The 23,591-nt window shown below is 32.8% G+C and overlaps 1 protein-coding gene across 1 annotated transcript in view; it reads left to right on the forward strand.

Moving 5' to 3' along the window:
* Positions 1–4,815: 4,815 nt before the first annotated feature.
* LOC150079871 (ATP-dependent DNA helicase Q1-like) overlaps positions 4,816–23,591 on the forward strand; it is a 53,046-nt gene continuing 34,270 nt past the window's right edge. Inside the window, exons 1-5 of the mRNA XM_090383266.1 lie at positions 4,816–4,878; positions 7,311–7,481; positions 15,330–15,509; positions 19,531–19,836; positions 22,728–22,894. Of these exons, the coding sequence (XP_090239392.1) occupies positions 4,869–4,878; positions 7,311–7,481; positions 15,330–15,509; positions 19,531–19,836; positions 22,728–22,894 (834 nt within the window). The 5' untranslated portion in view covers positions 4,816–4,868. The remainder of the gene's footprint in view (positions 4,879–7,310; positions 7,482–15,329; positions 15,510–19,530; positions 19,837–22,727; positions 22,895–23,591) is intronic.

Here is a 23,591-nt window from a genome sequence, read left to right on the forward strand (position 1 = left end):
TCATACGCCTCTGCTGATTCTAATGTTTAATATAGACCACAACGAAGAAGAGAGGAGTTGGGAATAGAGCTCTATGTCGATTATATTATTATTATTATTATATTATTTTATTTAATGAGTTGGCAACGTTGTGGAAGATCGTTGTTTAATAAGTGTGATGCAGCTGCTGTTCAAAAATATTGTGTTTGTTTTTTGCGGCGAAATGAATTCTACAAGTTTCATTAAATTTAAGGGTTTATTTGGATATTTGAATAATGGATAGTTCAAATGTGTTTACTAATTTCGTTGAATTGAATAGGTTACGATCTTCATTTGTTACATGCTGTTCTCAAAAGGTTTATAAATACTATAAATACTGACATTTGCAGAATTTCAATGGAAAACAGTTTTTTAGACCGGTCATAATTGGGCTTTACAGCTACAAGTGAGATCAGATATAATTCATTAATAATATTTGCATGCGTACATTACGAAATATTTTTTTTACCCGAATTGTTAGTTGCTTTTAATTTAAAAAAAAGAAAGCCGGGTGGTCAAGCGTGTACAATGGTACTCGGTTTTAAACTTGATTGTGGTACAAGCACACGTGTTCGCTAAATACCTTAATTATTATTATTAGCTATATGGTGCAAGGAAGCCTGAGGCTTATGTTGCACCAGCCAAAAAAAAAAAAAAAAAAAAAAAATTCCCGAGTTACCTACCCTAAGAGAGAGAGAAGTAGAGAAGTTTCTTTTCCTGTGAACCTAACCATCACTATATCAAAACAAAAATGAATAAATAAAATAAATATAAAAATAAGATTAAGAATAGAAAACAGAAAGACCAAAGCAATACCTATTCCCCCAGAGAAGTGAATGCACAGCACCTCACCCAAAGAGACATAAATACCTCCAAGTAACAAATGCTACTTAAATAATAACACAAAAATACCACAAGTGGAAACAGAGAGAGCCCATAAGTGCTATATCTTCAAAGGACACTTTTGAACTACAAAATGAGTTATATTTCAAATAATGATTACTGTCACAGTCAAATATCAATTTCCATTTCCCTTAAAAAATGTCCCATCTAGTATATCTCTTGTCGTGACTTGTATGTTTTGAGACACAATATTAATAATATTGTATCTCCAATCAAAGTATCATTCTTTTTTTTTTTGTTCCCAGTCATAGGTATCTACAAATCAAACTGATATCCAGGAATTTTTCTGCTCATGGATGGGATGAAGAGGGATTAAACTTTCTAATATTTAATAATACTAGTGAGATAGTCAAGCAAGAAAGTCAGCAATTCCTGAATACCAAAATAACCATTAATCTATATGCTGTAGATACATGTTGAGTTCTGTTTTAATGTAAAATAAATTATAGTGACATCAACACAGGTATAACAAACTTCACACTAATGCTGTTTTTACAGCACTATTTTACAGTAGTGGTGTGTATAATATTATTTAAATAACTTTTATTGTAATTATGTAGAATTTTTCATTAAATAAAGTATATCTAAATAAACCAATACTAGTGTAGTGGTCAGTACAGTATATCTGTACATATTTATAGGAGTGGGGGGAAAGAACTTCCCTCTCCTTTAGATCAATAATTGTGACCCTAATTGAAGAGGCCTTTAAAAATTCCTCCAGCCTTTGACAGGATTTGAACTTAAACCCAAATCAGTGACAAGTGGCTTACTTGCTAAACTGTCATGGAGAAATATTTTGTATCTTACTGTGTAGGTTTATGAAAGATCCAAATGTTTTATTATTGTTTGTTTAGAATCATTTATGTGTTTAATAGATTTATTTTGTAAATAAATAGACTGTTATAAAATAAAAAAAAGACTGTTTCATAAATTATCATAGCCATAGTTCTCCCTGATTTCCAAGATCCAGTACTCTGCAGGCAGAGTGTTTTGTTTTATTATGTAATGAATACAAATAAGCTTTTTACAGGGTCCCATACAAGACAATGGTTAGGCTGCATCTTGAGTACTGCATACAGATCTGGTAGCCTCATTTTAGGAAGGATGTAGATCAGCTGGAATGGATGCAAAGAAGGGCAATGAGATTGCTGAAGAGAACAAAAAGGGTAGTCTTACCAAGATGGGGTTCAGTTATGCAAATTGCAGCATCTGGAGACTAGGCACCTGCGAGGTGATCTGATTGAGCTTTTAAGGCTTTGAATGGATTGAGCAAGCTCAGTGCTGATGGCATACTTCTTCTTGCTCGGACTGCACACATGAGGGTGCATACATTCAAATTGAAGCCAGGTGGGCAGGAGCAGCAGTGCTTCTTGATTAGACCGGGGTTCGAGCCCGTGACCACCAAATATGGAGGATGCGGAAAGGTCAGGGAAATGACCACTGCATATCCCCGGAGCAATATGGCCTTAGTTGCTAATGCTCCTAAAAACCAAAACAACAACATTCAAATTGAAGGATGGTTGTTGGAACAAATCTCCATCTGGTGTTGTGGAAGTGAGCAGTTTGAATAAATTCAAGAAAAAACTAGTTAAATTATTGGAGGGGATGAACAGGTGGTTTTTTTTTTTTTTTTTGGATGCTTTATAAGCTTTCTTTCTTGCATCATATGCCACTACTATTATTACTAATAAAAATAATTTTCTGTTATCAATTCATTAGTTGAGTAACTTTCTTTTTTACCATTTCTCACACCAGGAATGGCTTCAGTGCTTAGTGATCCAGGTGAAAAATAGTGAGATTGTCGATTAGTAGTATACGGAAGGATATTTTTTATAATAAAGAAAATAAAAAATAATACAATTATGTGGTATTAGTATTAGCCACATGGCTAATACTAATACCACATAAAAAACCCAGGCTTTTGTTGTGCTAGACAGAATAATAGCAATATTAAAAAAAAAAAATTAAATAAACCACTTATGCCTTTCCCATCTTATATGACCTTTGAATTTCCTTAAGGTGTCAGGTGCAAATTATTAATCCAATAATTTACAATTTGCTTGCTATATGAAAGCTTCCTACAGTCCAGCCTGGACCTCTTTCCCTATAATTTGAATTTATGGCTCCTAGTTCTGGAATAATTTTTAAGAGCTCCTACTTTTCTGATCCTTCTTGAAATCTGCCCAAAGTATCCTTTGATTTCCATCCCCTCCAATGCTTGTTAGTATAGAGCCCTAAATTACAACAGCACACAAATGTTATAAATGTGTTTTATATTAAATATGCAGTTTTATCCTATCTTTATCCTGTACTGTTTTTTTTTTTTTTTAAACATAATGTAAGAGTTACAGGACAGTCTTCCATACATGCAGATAACATGATATACTACGAATTAAAGATCGAACACTGCTCTGTGTGAATTAAAAATAATTTATTGACTGGTAGTTGCCACTTTTTTACTTGCAGGCCAAATAATAATAAACTAAAATGCATCGGTAAAACCCAAAGAAAAAAATATAAAAAAGTGAGTGAGTGGAGATTACCATGTATTTCAGCTGAAGTGTTACAGCCGTCAATAGTGGAATTTGGGGTGTTTTAGACTGCGAGATAAACTGCACTGGATATATTCATCTCCTCAGAGCAGTTTGATAGTGACTACAAAGGCAGAGGAAGATTCTATCTGCACTGGTCATACTCAATCCATTCAAAGCTTTAAAAATTTCAGTCAGGTTTCCTAGAAGGTGACTTGACTGAAATTTTTAAAGATATAGATCTCATTCCAAGATATCCCCAACCCTAAAATGAAGCCTCCAGATCTATATGCAGTACTCAGCATGTGACCTAATCATTTCCTTATACAGCTGGATAATTACCCCCTTGACCCTACTGGCAAAGATTTCCTGTATATCATTGACAGAATCCTGAGTTGTCTTAGCAGACTGTCTGCACTGCTCAGAGAACTTCATGTCAAACTGTACAATTACCATTAGATCTTTTTTGTTCCCCACTACCTTGAGTGTGGTTTCACTCAACTGGTATATTATTCTGGGATTACTGTTGCCTGTACTTTGCATTATTAATGTTAAACTTCAATTTCCAATACTTTCAGTTCAGAAAATGATGTACTATCAAAAACCAGAATGTAATACATATCCATAAATCAAATATCTGATATACTCTGATATCCGTAAATCAAAGGCCAAATTGCAACATTTTATATTTACAACAGAATATTACATATTCTTTATTATAATTTAATAATTTTATATTGTACAGTACTGTATATTGTATTAAAGCTTTTTTTTGCATTAAGAACAATAACCCCCCCAGGTTACATTCAATTTAACGGACTTTTGGCATTAATGGACACCCCTTCTTCCCTATTAGACCGTTAAATCGAGGGTTTACTGTATATCAAGAACACTATTTAAAAGTAGTTTTACAAAAGGTGAGGCAAATTAGCTTGCTATGCTCAAAATTCCAGATCAAATTTGAATCCCTTCATATTTACGAAACAATGTATTACCCATTAGAAAAATTACTATTAAGAAAGTGTCCCCTCCCTCCAATCTAATACCATCTACCTAAGGCTGCTTGTAGTCTCTCATTGGAATCGAAACCAAGCAGTTGGGGTACTTCTTTATTGGTGAGAATATTGAATGTGTTATCTCTGAAAGGAATGTGCTCAGATGAAAAGATGCTACATAGACAGACATCAAAATTCTCTTTATATTTGTATTAAATAGGAAGTTAGAATTTTTGTCTTATTATAATTAAATGTATCTTTTGTTCAGTAAGAGGCTGTGTATAGGCTGTCCCCATTCTCCTTATTTTAAATAGGATAGTCATATAATTTAAAGGAAATTTATGACTGATTGATTTTAAAATACTTTTCAGGAATACACAAGTACTGTGCCTAAGTAGAAACAAGGTATATACTCTTCAGAATGAGTTCAGGTAAATAATCCTTCTGCAACATATTCTTTTATTTATTATAATGTCATTTAATCAAAATCTTGTTGACCAAGAGTGACAATTTCTGATATGTTATATTTTAAGTTTTTTTTTTTTTTTTAAGTTGATTGAATTAAGCTGGTATTTAGTACCATACATACCAATTTTCTCGGTTTTCCCAGAAAATTTTTGAGAATTGCATATCTTTTACAGAAAGATTTTTCTCAATTTCAGTCCAATTTGCAACATATATTTTTAAGATACACATAAATATGTTTTCCAAAAATATATATCTTTTCCAAATATGGTCATAATGAGATAAGCTGCCTTTAGGCGGCTCTTCCATCTTTAGTACAGCATATGTTGAACCTGCAATCTGTTGAGTGGTTTTGTTTTGATGTGAAAACATCTATGGCCGCACTAGAGTAAAATCGATTGGTAACGAAATTTTCTTGTAACGGAAATGACGCAATTGATTGTTAATGAAATTTTTGATGAGAAAACATCTACGGTGGCACTAGAGTAAAATCGATTGATAACAATTTTACTCTAACGTTGATTCGGTAAAGTAAGCAGCTGGTAGTAATATTATGCCAGAATAAGAGCAGAATATTATGCAAGAAAGCAGGTAGTAATATTATGCAAGAATAAAATGCAGACTTTAATAAAATCTGTTTCTCAAGATTTTGTTTTAGCGTAAGTGATTAAGTAAGTTTTGATCAAACTGTTTAAAAATTTAAATGGTTTTACAATTGTGATAAGATTTCAAGATAATATTATGCAAGATTAAAAGCAGAATATTATGCAAGAAAGCAGGTAATAATATTATCCAAGAATAAAATGCAAGATTTTGATCAACATCAACCTTCTAAGTAATGTAAGTTTCGATCAAACTGTTCAAAAACGGTTTTTCTCTAATGCCGCCGAATACCAGAAAAAATATCCCATTTTCTTGTTATTATTTAAGTGGGTAAAACTCCAGATCTTGAGTATTTTGACTAACGGTTACTTCTAATATTAAACAGTGAAAAAATCGCAAAATTTTATACTGTGATGCGGAAATCAATACAAACTACTGTTTCACTGAAATAGAAGTTGGTGCTTATGGACACGATGGTGATTTGAACATTTTTAAAAATTCAAATGTTGGAAGACACTGTCTTCCTAGTAACCTTAATGGTTACTTCTAATATTAAATAGTAAAAAAAATAGCAAAATTTGATACTGCTTTCCCCACCCACTGCCCTCCTAGGTTGATGTGCCTAGGGTGTTTATCCCCTCACTTAATGCTGTTTTTAAATTGCGAACTCGTTTACCGATTTTAAAACAGCAGGATAGGGGGAAAAGCACCCTACCTCAGCTAAGCAACCCCCTCCTCAACAACACAAAACAATCAGAAAGAAAACACCTTCACAATAATCACCCAATCACAGAATTCGACCGTACAATCAATCCCTTCTATGACAGCGCACACTGCACAGACACAAGTGTTACCCAAATAATGGTGTTTAGCCTTTAAGTATTATTAAGATTATTTAAGTATATTAAGATTATTATAATACTTAAATGTTTGATTATAATTTGTATGATTTTTTCCATCTGTGATGGAAAAAATCATACAAATTTTAATCTGTGATTCTGATATAATTAAATTTTAATCACAGATTAAAATTTAATTATATCAGAATCAGATTAAATCAAAAATCAAATATCAGATTAAAAATCACAGATTAAAATTTTAATCTGTGATTCTGATATAATTAAATTGTGATTATTGTCTGTTAAGTATTATAATAATAATTAGAAAATGGGACTTTTTCCAGGAATATTTTTACCAGAGATATTTATACCTGTTACCAGTGCTACCGTAGATGTTTTCACATAAAATAAAACATCTTTTGTGCATACAGAGTACACACGCTGATTTTTTTATATGGACAATAGTAGCATTTTCTTGTTTTCTGTAGTTTCTGCCCTTATGCATTTGTCTAATTTTAAATTAAATTAAATGAATAACACTTAACTCCATGTTTTAAAATCAACAGTTTGTTTATTGTTTGTGTAATGTTAAGAAACCTTATATCCAGAACATTCAATTTACTAAAACATTATTTATTTACAAACTGCTTCTGAATCCTCTTTGGGATTCTGTAATGAAGTCATTTCTATAAACTACTTGCTTTATGGCACTATAAACTACTTGCATATTGAATTTAAAAAAAAAAAAAAAAAAAATTCAAGAATATGCATTCCATAAAATCTTCTTTAATCCAATTTTTAATGTCAAGTCACTTGGAAAAAGTAAACTTAAACTACTGGAAACATTGTCTCCCTGGAAGATAAGATTGTTTACATTTTGAGTTTGAGCATCTTGATTCTGTTGAAAAGATTTTTTTGTTGCAATATTGAATATCTTTTAAATCATTTATTTTCAGATGCAGAGCAAGAACTGATAGCTGTTGAAAAGGAATTGGCCAGAGTAGGAGGCATTATTAATAAATTACTATGTGAACAAAGACAGCTAGAAGATAAAAGAGAAGAACTGAAGTTGAAAATTCAGCAACAGTCTTCAGAAGCATTAGCAAAGTTAGACTGGGGAAAAACAGGTAGAATTTAATACATTAGACTCTCGATTTTCTGGGATAGATGGTAAAAAAAAAAAATTCCCGAATAATTGATTTCATGGTTAATGCAAAAATACAGTAAGTCCCGACATATGTAAGAGATACGTTCCAGGACTTCTTATGTAAGTTGAGTTTTATGAACTTGGGAATGACTAATAAAATATTGCTACTATATCCTTACAAAAACCACATAATATCCTCAGAAGAATGAAGAAAAATAGTTATATATTTTTAACTAGTTCAGTTAAAAACTTTATCTGGGGACAGCGGTGAAGTAGTTGAAGTGGCACAAATAAAAAAGAAAACATAAAAGGAAAAAAAAATGCATGTCATTGTACTGTAAAAACTGATATGTATTTCGTAGCCTTGGTTATTATAGTTGTCTTCATTGGTGCCGATCTCTTGACTGCTTCTCGTATTCTGTCTTTGTCCGTTATTGTTTTGTTCACTGTTGCCATTAACAAATCTGAATTCCGCATGATACTTGTTAATGTTTGGCCATTTTCATACATCCTTATTATTTTAATTTTCTGATCCAACTCAATCGATTTCCTTTTCTCGTTAGATTTACTAGTATCGCTGTCACTTATTTTTTAGTCAGCACCATGATAACAGTCAAAATTAAATTTTCTGAAAAGAACTTCACAGGTTTATGGCAAAAACTCACTATTATCACCCCATGCGAGCTCACATTTTACTAAAGCACATTTCTGGAGGTCACTGCCATGAAACAATGAAAACAATTTCCACTTTCTGGTTTATTGGGCTTTTCTGTTAGTGCAATTCATTATAAACCGGTAGTAAACTCAATCTTATGAATTTGCGATAATGCCGATAGCTAGAAATCTGTGGGTTTTTAAGTTATTATAGTGAAATGTGTGTCCCCTTCACTGAAATCTTCAGTCATAAAAAAAAATATATATAAATAACATAATGTAAGTCCGGAGCTACATAAATCAGGGACTTACTGTATCGAAAAATGTTCAGCAACCTATGTAAAAAGTATGGCGATAGATAAAAAAACGAAAAACTTACTATGCAATATTCGTGCATCCAATATGATGCTTCCTTTTTTTTTTTACAATGGCGATTTTAAATCTAATAGCTTCCCTTTATTTTTTACAATGTCGCATATGGTTTGGTCACTAACATTATAATGGTTCATTAGAGATTTAATGGCACCTTTTTTAAACTTTTGAATAATTTCAAGTTTTTGTTTAATTGAAAGCACAACTCTCGAGTTTGCCCGTCATTTTCGCGATTTCTAAACAAAAAAAAAAAAAAAAAATTATTGTAAAAAAAAAATTCCGACATCCCTGAAATAAATAACAAAACAAAATTTGTCCTCTTGCGGTATGACGGAACACAATAATCGACATGACTTACTAAAACAAACTAAACATTTGCATTACGACACGACTTACTAAACAAACTAAACTAAAGATAATAGGTACACTAATCTTCCAGTGATGACTTATAACGCCACTTCTTGTCGCTTATTTATTTATTCTATATAAATAGTTTGTTATTTGGTTTTTAGGAGCATTAGCAACTAAGGCCATATTGCTCCGGGGGGGGGGGGGATATGCGGTGGTCATTCCCTGACCTGTGCTATGCACTGCTGCTCCTGCCCACCTGGCTACGGAGGCCTCACTCTATATAGATAATGATATGAATGCTATTTATCTGTAGTGTAGTGTAACACTAAGGCAATTCATTGTGATAATGCCACAACATGCAAGATCAGTGCTATGTTAAAAGTTTTTTTTGAGAACTAAGTATAGATTAATATGCATAACTTTAAGTAATTTACATAAGCATTAATAATTAATTAAAAGTGGTTAGTATCTATATATTTTGAAACTTATCAATGTAATGTAGGATGCTTAGTTCTTAAATTAGTCATTTTTTATTTGTAACCATGTCCTTAAGTTCTTTATAACATGCAGTCCAAAATCTGAGAACTTTGTGACCTCATTAGTGATGGACATATTCAAATTTAATTGAAATAATCAATTATATTCAAATCAGATGATTACGAAATCAATAAGAAGAAAACTGGGGGAAAAAATGACAGTTGAGGGACTGGATGCAATGTTACAAAACTAAATAAAAAATGCTCTTTCCACTTGGCCAACCGTTTTCTGTTTTACACATAAATAAAATATATATTATATATTAGTAAAATAATAATAATAAATTTTTTTTTATGAAAATTGCTTGATTATGCTCATCATCAGATCTGATCTTTACTGGATTTCAGATTTTTTGGGTTTCAGGTAATAATATCAGAGTTCTAAAAAAAGTCACAAAAAATATTGCATTTCTGTACTGCAACTTATTCACACAGTGCTGTATGATTGTAGCGTTTTTCCAATAGAAAGGTAATTTACAGTATCTAGAAAATACAATATGTATATAATACAGTAGAAATAATTTTTAAAATTATTCCTCTTCCAAAAAATTCCATGACATTATGGTATATTTTGGAAGGGAAAAGCAAAAATGTTCATACAGTCACTTCACCAAAGAAGTTCTCTACTTGTTCATTGGTCTAGTGTCAATCAGCTAGCATAATTGTATGCATTTCCTTCATTTTCTGGGATCCAGACAGTTCATGTGTTCACTGAACACTTGAACTGTTCCTTTTCCACAATAACTAAGGACCTTTGTGTATGCATTTTTTAAAGGCCACAAAATCCTCTTGGACTACTTAATTCTCTTTAAGTAATCCACGTGTGGCCTGGTCAAAAGTTTTTAATGAGCATAGATGCAAAAATGTTTTCTATTGTATTTGCATTGTGGTTTGTGAAGAATATTTTGAGCTGCTGCATAGTTCAAAAATAAAGATTTTAGACAAAGTTGTTTGTCAATTTACTTTTATGTTATTTGACAAATCAGAACAGCAGAGTTGCTCAAAATATTCTTCATAAATCACGATTAAAAACAGTGGAAAACATTTTTTTGAATCTTCACTCATTTAAAAATAGAGTTTAGGTAAAGTTAGTTGGGGTTTTTTTTTTTTTTTTTTTCAACTGGCTTTTATGACTCATATACAGCAATACCCCGACTTACGCGAACTTGGAGTTACGCGGTTCTTGATTTTTTTCGTTTGGCAACCTGCCGCCCACTATCTTCAAGATCGTTTTTCATATGTTATCGATATACGGTGCGACGGCGGAGAATGAGAGCGAAAGATGAACAAAATTCAACTTTGCTGCTTTTATGTTTTTTATATCAGTGAAGGGAAAAACACATTTCACCATAATAACGTAAAAACCAACACAATTCCAGCTATCGGTATAATCGCAAATGCAATTAGATCGAGTTTACTACCAGTTTATAACAGATTTCACTAGCAGAAACGCAACTGGATTTTTATTGTTTTATGGTAGTAACCCCTAGAAATGTGAGGTGTTAATAGTGTATCTCTGCCTTTATGGTGTTGTTTATTCAGTTGCTACATGCGCGCAGCTTTGTTTATGCGTATCAAGCGTGCCTCCTCGTTTTGTAATTGCGCTTTATTCCCTAAAAATGAGTAAAATACTTAATTAAAAGGTGTGAAAAGGAAGCGTCCTGGTGAAGACACTGCAGATTCAGAGAGAAAAAGAAAAGCAATTATCGATAAACAGAGGCGGACTGAGTCAAAAATTCTTACCCGGGAAAATTTATAGTGGCCTCATACTATGGTTTATGGCCAAAATCACACTGGCCCCGGTAAGGCTTATGGCCAGTCCGCCTCTGTCGATAGAGAAAAAATATGAAATTGTGAAACGCTTCGAGCGAAATGGACCATGTGATATTGCACGTGCTACAGGCCTAAATGAAGCAACGGCGAAAAGCACATGACAATTGCAAACTTGACAGGTTGAAAATTGTAAAGGGCTTAAAAATTTTAGAAAACATAGACTCCAACGAAGAACACGTTATAGCTACAAAGCAAGGAATAAAAAAATTATTAGCTTGCTACGAAGAAATTCTGCGTGAAAAAAAGAAGGCGCTGTGTCGTCAGACGAATTTGTTAGATTTTATGAAGCCATCGACATCGAAATAACTTTTTAACGTAAGTCATTTGTTTTTTTAATACATATTTTGTATTAATATGTATAAAGAACTGCAATTTTATTAATATTTTTCTTCTAAACTAGTGTTTTTGTTAGTCCTTGGTCCCAATTAAGCAAAATTTATATGTATTTATATGCAAAGTTTTACCCCGACTTACGCGAATTCGACTTACGCGATTTTCGTCGGACCCACCTATCGCGTAACTTCGGGGTATTACTGTATTAGCACAAGAATGCATTAAATAGACAATGTATAAATGCATTTTTTTTTTTTTTTTTTTAATTTTTGGCAAGTACCACTCTAAGAATTGTAAAAATTCATTATCATGTTCATCATGGAAGAACTTATTTAAATTTTTTTGTAACCTAAATAATTTTGTGACTAGGAAATTATTTAGGTTATTCATAATCACATTGGAGTATTGACAGCATTCCAACTTTAGGAACTTATAATGTAGCCATGTATGACTATTTCTCATTAAAGTTATCATTTTATAATCGATGCAAATGATGTTTTCAAAAACTTGTACTAAAAGTATAAATGCTTAACTTAAAGATAATGGGACTGATACTTCCTTCATGTGCTGTTAAACTACAGTAATATTATCAAAGACTACTAATTTCCTACAGGAAAAATAAAAATAATCAAATAAATAATAATTTTTTTGCCAAAGCTTCATAATCGGGCATGCAGGAATCTAGTGACACACCAACACTCGCTTGTAGCCTGATGATATGTGAATGTAGATGGAGTTTTTAATTAGCTATGCAATCATCAAATTGTTCTTAAAAGGTATTGAAAGGCTGGACATGAACAGCCATTCCATTTCTTGGCGCCTCTGTAGCCAGGTGGGCAGGAGCAGCAGTGCATAGCACACGCTTCTTGATTAGACCGGGGTTCGAGCCCATGACCACCAAATATAGAGGATGCAGAAAGGTCAGAAAATGACCACCGCATATCCCCGGAGCAATATGGCCTTAGTTGCTAATGCTCCTAAAAAACCAAATAACAACAACTCCATTTCTTGAGATAAAAGGTATCATGCCAACCATATCCCTGTTGTATTTTTTGACTGCTTAAAAGGATATTTTGCCCAGTTAAAGAATAGTTTTATCTGTAGTGACCACTCCAAAAAAGTTTCTTGACATTAAAGATTTTATTTTTGTCAAAAAAAAGAGGAACTTTTGACTGTGTTTTAGTATTAGTAGTAGCATATGATGCAAGAAAGCAAGCTCATACAGTATCAGAAAAAAAAAAAGTTACCCTTATCATTGGTCTATTTCCTCTAATAATTCGTCTAACCTTCCTTTAGTGTATTCAAACTATTCATTTCTACAATACCAGATGGAAGTTTGTTCCTACCATAAGTTACTTTCTGGCTGAAAGCAAATTTTCTCATATATCTATCCTGCAACCATTCTTTTTCAATTTAAGTTTATGGCCCCTTATCTGTGTCAGTGCCGGATTAAGGCACGGGCTAGCAGGGCCTTTGCCCGGGGCGGCATTCTTTAAGGGGCACCAAATTTTACAAATCATGAAAAAAAATATATATATATCCCTAGTAAAGGGGGTGCCAAAAAAATCTTTCTGCCCGGGGCACAAAAATACCTTGGTCCGGCACTGATGTATGTTTTCCAAGAAAGATTAAGAATGTCATCAGCATTTAGTTTATTTGTTGTTTGTTTGTTATTTGGTTTTTAGGAGTATTAGCAACTAAGGCCATATTGCTCCGGGATATGTGGTGGTCATTCCCTGACCTTTCTGCATCCTCCGTATTTGGTGGTGACAGGCTCCAACCCTGGTCTAATCAAGAAGCGTGTGCTACTCACTGCTGCTCCTTCCCAGCTGGCTACGGAGGTGCCTTAGTTTGTTTAACCCATTTAAAGTCTTAAACACTTCAGTCAGGTCTTGCCACGAGTGCCTAGCTTCCAGACACTGCAATTTGCAAAAGTGAAGCCTTTCATGCTAACAGTACCATTTTATGCCCCTCACTAATCTTGTTGCTCTTCTCTGCACCTATTCCAACAGATCCACATCCTTCCTAAAATGATCCTTTAAGCCTATATGCAGTACTCAAGATGTGGACTAACATCTTGAATACTTGATCAGCTTGTACAATGGGATAATCACCTCTTTGCCTCTGCTGTCAAGATTCCTGTGTATCATTGATAGAACCCTATGAGCTATCCTAGCAACTTGTCTACACATCTCAGAGAACTTCACGTTGGATTGTACATTTACTCCTAGGTCTTTTTCATTCTTCACTACCTTGAGTATGATATACCACCCAATTGGTATGTTACTTCAGTACTTTGCATTTATTAATGTTAAACTTCAGTTGCTACTTCTCAGCACAACTGCCTAGTTTTTCTAGGTCTTCTTGCAGTAGTATATTGACAAGAACGACAATATACTACTGCAAGAATGACGGTATACTTCTTGCAGTAGAATACCATCATTCTTGTCAGTTGCCATCCTGTGAATCTTTGTCACTAGCATAACCTTAGACCTTAAACTTGATATGTCTTCCAAGTTGGTTTTGCAAAGACACTTTTACCATGTGATTGTATTTAACTAGTGTATTGGAAAAAGAGGAAAATTTTACAATACCCCAAACAGCCCCAATAACCGAATAAATTGCTACGTTTCACATTTCTATGTTGAAATCTACCTTTGGGTGTGAATTTTTAGTTCTGTAATATATACAAAGAGAAGGTAACCTATATACAAATTTTAAGTGTTTTTTTAGAAAGAGATCTAAAATTTATTATACAAAGAAAGATTTGTATTTGAAACATGAATCCAATAAGATTTGTTTGGTGGGAACCAATTTTATCTTTGGATCTCTTTGTGTATATTACAGAACCAAAAATCCAGGCCCAGAAATGGATTTCAGCACAGAAATCTGAACTGTAGCCAGTTTATTTGGTTGTTGGAACTGTTTGGGTCTACTGTAATAATTTTCCTCTTGTTCCAATAAGCTAATTAAATATTTTGTGTGATAAAGTGCCTTTACTAAACCTACCTAGTAGTAATTCCACAATGTCCTTCTCTAGTTTAATTTTTAATATGTCTTCATTAATATCATTAATAAATACTGAAAACAGTACTTCAGGGTACCAGCACTGAATCCTGAAGGACTCCGCTAATAACATTATTCCCTGAAGAGGAGTTCATTGGAGCAGTGGCTGTTAATAGCCACTGCTCCAATCTGTCTCACTCTCTGTCTCTTGTAACTCACTGACACAGTGCTTTAATTTGTACAGGCGCCTCCGTAGCCAGGTGGGAAGGAGCAGCAGTGTGTAGCACACGCTTCTTGATTAGACCGGGGTTCGAGCCCGTCACCACCAAATACGGAAAGGTCAGGGAATGACCATCGCATATCCCGGAGCAATATGGCCTTAGTTGCTAATACTCCTAAAAAAAAACCAAAACAACATTAATTTGTACAGTAGTCTTTCATGTGATGCTGTATCAGAAGCTTTACTAAAATGTATATGATGTCCATGTGATCATCAAAAAGGAATGAAACAAGCCAATTAAGCAGTGAAAATTGTTATAAATGTAACAAAATGTAAACATTACACTTCACTGCTGATAAATTTTCTGTTCTATATTGAGTTACTCATTGGCATGAACTGTTCACAACTTAGTTTACTTTTCTAAAATTTTTTTTTTTGCAAAACAAAGATTAGTGTTGGACATACATAATGTGGCACTCCAGTGGAATATTAACATTATATTAAATGCTTTATTTTATTGTAGACTATGCTTGGTCCAAAAAACTGCAAGAAAAACTAGAAAATGTGTTCAAAATTAGTCAGCTAAGACCTTATCAGTTACCTGCAATGAATGCTGTTTTGTTAGGTCAAGATTGCATTCTAATAATGCCAACAGGAGGAGGGAAAAGTCTTTGTTTTCAGCTTCCTGCACTACTCATGCCAGGTATATTGAATTTCCATGTCATGAAATAATTAAATTTTAAAATATTAGTTGTAGAATAGTCAAATACTCTGAGTTTCTGTAAATATCTGAGAAATCTTATGATACTGATTACTAGAATTATCAATATAAACATGTGTAGGTTATTTGAATTTTTTTTAATGTTTAGTATACATTGGTGAACATTATTCTTCTCTGTTAACCCATCAGCAAAAGTCAGTGATGATTTTATCTTTCATTTCTCAGAAACTATTTCTCAAGAATAGTAAATCAGGATTGCTGAGGCCTTCGATATCTTTCATCAAAAGTTTGAACTTTTTCATTCTACAAAAAATCCTACTTTTAAGATCCAGTCTCTCATTTTAAAACTCATTACTGCTTATAAACTAAGTGCCCAGTCAATACCTTCACTACCTTTCACAGAAAGAGGGACCTTTCAATTAATATTTTAAAATTCCACCTTTAAGGTGCAATTATTGTGAGCATGTCCTCAAGCTGTTCCTAACAATTTATTTGGAACACCACTCCTTGCAAGAAAATTTACTTATCACTATATATATATATATATATAGTGTTATATATATATAGTTTTATTATATATATATATCAGTATTTTCTATTTATGGTTATATATGAGGTGTGATCAAAAAGTTTTATTAGCAATCAGATGAGATACTAAGGAGTATATGATGACAACCTTGTCAATCAATTCAGCCCTGGAGAGATTGTGCAAGGCTCATGGGGTAAAATTGTTCTCATTTAATAGAAGGTATTTTGTTGTATTTTAAAATGAGTGGTTTTACTGAGCAGCGATTTTAATTTAATTTTGTTTGAAATTAGGGAAAGTATAGCACACAAAATATTAAAAACATTTTTCAGGGAATGCACTGTAGTATGTCTTTCAAAGATTTTATAGTGGTTTACAAAGTTTAAAGAGGGCTGCTTATCCACGTAAAGTGATCCTTGTTCTGTTGTCATTCAACTTCAAAAACCAACTATTCAGTTGCTTTTTTTTGTGATCTGATTAGGAATAATCAACATTTAACAATCCTCAAAGTTGCTAGTGAAACTGGTATTTTGTATAGGACAGGGGTGATGAACCTTTCTAAGCGTGCATGCCAAAATTGGCTGAATCTTTTTAAAAAACTACCCTCGCTTGCCCCTTGGAATTTTTCGCATGCACCTCAGAAGGCAATATTCAAGACATTTAATCACAATTTTATCAGTACATCTCACCACTCCGACTTCAAGCAATTTACTGAATGGTGGGAATGCTGCCACTTTAGGCACGTGTGCCATGGGTTTGCCACCCCTAGTATAGGACATGTCAGTCAATTTCAGCAGAGTATTTGGGAATATGATGCATTTCAGCCAAGTTTGTGCCTCATATCCTAACTGATAATTGCAGAAGAGCAGTGGGTTCTCATATGTCAGGATCTTTGTCAAGATGCTGCTGCTGCCACTGCCAACCTACACTTCTTTGTTTCTTCAATCATTACAGGTGATGAATCATGGATGTTTGATTATGATCTGAAAACAAAGGCCCAGTCCTCTCAATGGAAGACTGTTTCCAAAAAAGCAAGACAACCTTGATCGAATGGGAAGATCATGTTTATTGTATTTTTTGACTTGCAGGCATTTTTTTTTTTTTTTTTCATTACAAATTTGCCCATATGGTGAAACAGTGAACCAGGAATACTAAAAAACAGCTCTGTGGTGATTATACAATGCTATTTAGAGAAAACGACCTGAAATATGGGCTTTGGGGAATTGGTGCCTGCATCATAATGCCCCCTGCAAACCTAGAACTTCAAGCATTTCTTATGAAACACTCCACACTGTGGTCTCCCATCCACCATATATTTGCAGGAAATTATTCAACATGCTACACGGAATTATTAGCAATTCCAAAATAAGCCTATGAGGAATGCTTCCGGGAGTTGTAGTAGTAGTGGAATCAGTGTGTACATTGTCAAAGGATACTTTGAGGGAGATCCATCTGAATAGCCAGCAAGCTTTGTCATTTTTCAAATATTAATTCAGTCCCTGAAATTTTCAATCACACCTTGTATGCAGGCCTTGAAGTCTTTTATGATACATTTGCAATACCAATGGACAGATGAAATGACAGGCCATGATCAAGGGTACAATGTAGGGAACACATTTAAATAGAATTGGAATTCTGATGTAAATACAGCACAGCATAGTTTTGTAAAGAGAAACTCATGTTTAACAAACTTGATTAACTATTTTGACAGTTTCCTCTCATGAGCTGGATGAAGGAAATAATTTTGATATTGTTTACTTGGGTTTTTGCAAAGTATTTGACTCAGTCCCGCACAGGAAGTCATTGTATTTAAGCTAGAACATGTTGGGATTACAGATAAGATACTTAGATGGATCATAGGTGACTGCAGGGCAGTAAGCAAAGGATTGTGATTAATGGTTACTCTTCAGACTGGGCTAATGTTAAAAGTGACATCTCCAAGGATTAGTTCTGGGACTACTTTTGTTTTTGATTGTTTAAATAACATAAACAAAAGGATAGAGGGTGTCATTTGCTAAGTGTTTAAGCTATTTTTCTTGTATGCATTGTGAATATTAATATTTTTCTACAAATCTTTATAAGTTACTCTCCGTGTTTCTTGATTAGGCTGTTGCAGATATCATATTTTTCATAAACTTATATTTCTCAAAAATGTGCTACTCAGAAAAAGTATATTAAACTGATATGTCTAGTTTATTAGCATGAATAGGATCTATCAATAAATTCCAAATATAACTGGTACTCTATTTCTGGTGTGACATAATGCTCCTATTTGTATAGTTGGTGCATAAGTTGTCATTTTTTTTTAATCTCCACCTTCAAGCTATTGTTTTTCATTGCTAACAAGGCAGTTGTATGCCAAGCCTTATATCTAGTCTTTGATAAACCCGTTGTATCTGTCCTAATATTAGCCTTCACTTTTTCTCTCTGTCTGCCTCCAGTATCTCTCTTACCCATCTCTTCCCTTATTATAGCATACAATGGATGTATTCATTGTGTTAATTTCTTACCATCCTCTGTCTGCCATTTCACTACTTATCTCTTTTTCATTTGGCTTCCTTAATAAAGTCTTAATTTATTATTTTGTCTAATAATTTCTTATTTTATTAGAAATCAATTTATCTAATTTGAATACAAATACTAAATTTTAGTATTGTACAACTTAATAAATTTGATGCATTTTAGTGTTGTTTTATACCATTCAACAGTTTTTATCAACTACTAAGTTAACAATTTTTTATTACACAATGGTTATTATTAATATGATAATTTTATTTAATTTTTTTATAGCTATTACATGAGATTTTTTTTCTGTTAAATTTTGATTTTTCATATATCAGTATTTAAGCTGAATGGTACAAAGTGATTTTGAGATGGCATTATTTTTCTAAATATTGAAATTAGTCTTGTGCATTGTTTAGCAAGTAATGACACACACCAAAATATTAGTATCAGTAGTAGCAAATAATGTAAGAAAGCAAGCTTGTACAGCATCAGTCAAGAAAAAAAAAAAAAAAAAAAAAACCTTCCCACATTGCCTTCCATTTCCTCCATTTGTCTAGTTCTTCCTTGAATTTATTCAAACTATCCACTTCCACAACAATAGATAAAGGTTTTTTCCAATAATTGACCACCTGCTAGCTGAAGGCAAACTTCTGCATATCTATTCTCCAACCATCTTTCCTCAATTTGAGTTTATCTCCCTTTATGTTTGTAGTCTGAACAAGAGGAAGCCATCAGCAGCATATTGATAATAAATTCATTTCACTTAAAAAAAAAAAATTCCAAATTCCCAGTAGAAAGATCATTAAAGAGTATTGTTTTTTGATTTATATGCTAAAAATTTTACATTTACAGCCTGTTTTTGAGCCATAAAATTGGTCCATCATATCATAAATTACTAATATTCTTCTTTTAATCTAGTCTGTAGAAGCCTTAGAAAATAAACATATTCTGATGCATAAACTTTCTTTCTAGGTGTCACCTTGGTAGTGTCACCTTTAGTGTCACTTATGGAAGATCAGATGATGTCTCTTGAGGCTCTGAATGTCCCAGCATCCATGCTCTCTGCCAGTTGCACAAGGGAAGAAGTAAATAAAGTTCAGAAAGCTATGATTGATAAAACTGCCTTACTCAAGATACTTTATGTCACACCTGAAAAATTAGCAAAAAGCAAACGCTTCATGTCAAAATTAGAACGGATGTATGCACTGGGTAGATTTTCCTGCATAGCCATTGATGAAGTTCACTGCTGTTCACAGTGGGGAAATGATTTTCGCCCTGGTAACTATAAATGAAATACCATTTATAGAAAGATTAGGATGTATGCTGTTCTTTATGTCGAAAGATATTCCTATCCCTCCTATGCATAATTAATGACCTTTGGAGGATATGATGAACAACATATCCTTCAGAGATCAATTATAGAAGGTACAACTTTAACCCAATAATAGGAAGGCACTATTTTATGATTATGCATGCATACCTTATAATATTGCTCCTGTTTGTAATACTGCTCTCTTTTACTTAAGTACAATTTTTAATATTTACTGGTTGTATAGAATCTGTTTGATCCTTCACATTACACAGTAATCATTTATAAAATATTTTTCATTATTTTTTTTTGCTAGCCTGTAATACTATAAGCACTATTAAAATAAAATAGAGCATTTTATTTGTATAGCACTTGAGAGTTATTTAAAAAAAAAAGATCTTTTATATTCTGACATAACCAGTAAGTCAGAAGTTTACAATTAGTCATTTTGACAGTGAATAAAATTGTTAACCATATTTAGCAGTCATATGGGCCTGGTCCACTTAAATGCATGTGCTTCTGCACCCTTGTGCTTGACCACTTGACTACATTGCTCTTACATTACACTTCACTATAATATAAATGAATATTTTTCATTGTTATTTTATGTAATTTTTTTGGATTAAGTATAACTGGTTGAAAGGCGTTATACTGATTTTTCAGAATTTTGTTTGACCTTAATTAGGCACACTTGCAGGTGCCTGTTGCACCTGATTATTTTTAAAGTATTCAGTAAAGAAATTTATAGCAATTTTAATAAAAAATTAATTGTAAAAAAAAAACTTATGGATAGATGTCACATGTTTTTGGCTGATTTGTCTTTTGATCCAAATGAATTTTTTGTCTTCCTGCCTTTCTTATTCTTTGTCTGTTTCACGGTCTAATCTTCCATCCTGAGCTCATTCGTAGAGGGTTTCTCATTGATAACTTTTTTTTTTTTTTTTTTGCAGTGTTTATGAGCAAATGGTTAATATGTAAGTTGAAAACCTGTTCACTGATTTCAACTTATATATTAACTATTTGCTTGAGTTTTTTGGCACCTTCAGTCTTTTTCTTTTGCGTGCTATTCAAAAGAATGAAAATTTTTAAAAAGATTTTATTACATTAAAAATTAAAAATATCTTGAATATTATAAACACGATAAAAGTAGCATTATTGGTATTATGTTAATACAGTGTTGAACACATTGTATTAATGTAATACCAATAATTAGAAAAATGGCTAGACACAGTTGTAAAGAGCAACCTTTCTAAATTTAAAACTTAGAGTTAAATATGAAATAAACAAATGTGACCTGTACTAGAAAGATTTGTCTGAAGTAAACAAACTGCACCATAAATGATTCCTAGAATTTAGTCTCTATCATTCCGTTACTAAAATCAAGAGGAAAGAGGATTAAATCTAGGTTTATTCCTTCTTGGGACCTTAAAATGTGTGGCATTCCATACATTTTTAAGGTTTTATATCACAATACATGTAAATGTTTTACATGGATTGTGATATAAGAACAAAAGTAAACTTATGAAAATTGGAATAAGAATTTCACTTACATGATACACAGTAAATTATGTAAACTGTGAAAAAAACTATAACAGCTGTTTTGTTATCCAAAAAACCATTACCCAACTTTCAAAGGTTTTGTCAATGAGGAATGATCTCAGTTGACGGTTCTGCCCCCCCCCCCCCATGACTTTTGAATTTTTTAGCCTGCACAATATGTAGATCAGTCCATGAACATATACTTGTATATACTAATACATTGCCTAAGATGCAGACACATCTAAAACAAACAAAATGTTTTGTACAGCAGCATTAAAGCTTTAAATTCTTTGATTACCATACTTTTTTATTTCTAACATAATGATGCAGATGAATTTTTTTTTTTTTTTTTTGGCTGATGCTGCATAAGCTTGCTTTCTTGCATCAAATGCCTCTACTAATGCTAATGCTAAAAGTTAAGACCATACTGAAGGAATGCCAAAATTCACACCAATGTAATTTTAATAAATATTTTAAATTTCATTTTTTGTATCTGTTGCCCAGATTTAGAGGTCCTCTTAGTTTCTTTTTTAACAGCTTACACACTGTTTATAGTGGCTCGATAACATTTTGAAGATGTGCCGCAGGCCTTTTTCTTAGAGCATTTTTAGTACAGTGGCTGAAGCATTTTTTGTTTCTTTTCTCCCACTGAATTTTTTCCCCTATAAATGTTTTCAAGTTCAGAAAAGCCTAAAAATTGCATGGGGTGAGGTATGGACTATAGGACGAATGTTCTCAATGCTCAGTAGGGCATCTTACAGCCTGGGAAAATATAAGGTTTTGCATTGTCCTGCAAAAGATCCAGTTGAAAGAGAAACGAGTTTGTCCTTTAATTATATAATAACTTCTTTTCTGGTCCTTCACCATAACTTCACTTTTAAAATGTTTTCACTACTGCTGATCTTTTGAAAGCATTGGTTTTGTTGGCTTCTTGAATTATCTCATGTTTCCTGAACAGTTTTCTTCAGTTTAACATAAAACTGCACTGTAGATCTTTGTCAAACAGTAACAGAAATTTCTTTGGCTGCCACACATCTAGACTTCACAAAACAATTCAATACTTGACAATGAAACAAGATTAGCACATACTATCTGGGATGATTACCCTATCACACTAGATATTCGCTCAGTTGATCATGACTATATCAGCACAAGAGTGTCATCAGTCCGTGTATTTTTCAATCTGCCCTTGGTGCCTGTTGCTGGGTTAAACATATTTTAAGCACAGAATAAAACTATGATGAGTTTTGTCATGCAGTTTTTAATATTTAAATCATTTTTTTGCAATTTTGCTTATTTATTTTATTTTTATTTTTTTTAGATTACAAATTTTTAGGCATTATGAAACGGCAGTTCCCTAAAGTTCCAATTTTAGGATTAACTGCTACAGCAACAGCAAAGGTTGTTGGTGATGTTCAGAAAATTCTTAATATTCAAGGATGCCTTGTACTGAAGTCATCTTTTAACCGCCCAAATTTAAAATATGAGGTGAGCATTACTGTTGTTTTTGAATTGGGCTATTTTCTGATACAAAGGTATTTGAAGAGCAGAGTTTGAGATGCCGAGGTATACCGTTGTAAAAGTACAGAAATATGAGGAAGGGGGGGTATCAATTTTCACTTTGAGTGAGAGAACATAAAATCTCTTCATTGAAACTCCATATTATTAATTCTGAAGTTTTATATTTACTCAAGATGTTCTCTGAAAAGTGGATAACTTGTGGCTGGTGAATCTGTTGGAGGTGGGAGTAGGTTTAAGATACCACAAATAAAAGCTATATTGTCATTCATACAATTTTTATGCCATCAAAAAATAAAATAATAGTCCAAACTTTTACATATAAAATTCTTGCTGACCAAACAGATAATGAAACTTGAACAAATCAACCAATACAGCATGTCTCTATATGTCAATCAACTCAGAGTGTGACAACAATAATGCTAATTTTAAGGAAATAAAATGAAGTCAGTATGTATAGAATAAATTTCAGAAGTGAAAAAACTCCAGAAAAGCTTTTACCAGCTTAAAGTTATCACAAGCTGACATGGTAATAAAATATTGATGAAAATTGAACATCATATGTAAAAAGAGAAATGGAAATAACTGCTATGAAGTAGAATGAGAAATTTGACAAATGCTTCATCTCTTCAGGGGAAAGCAAGGCACAACTGTGAGGGAAGGAAAT

This window comes from Mastigoproctus giganteus, chromosome 10, assembly GCF_048544385.1.
Source record: "Mastigoproctus giganteus isolate SK-2022 chromosome 10, ASM4854438v1, whole genome shotgun sequence".
Lineage (NCBI taxonomy): Eukaryota > Metazoa > Arthropoda > Arachnida > Uropygi > Thelyphonidae > Mastigoproctus > Mastigoproctus giganteus.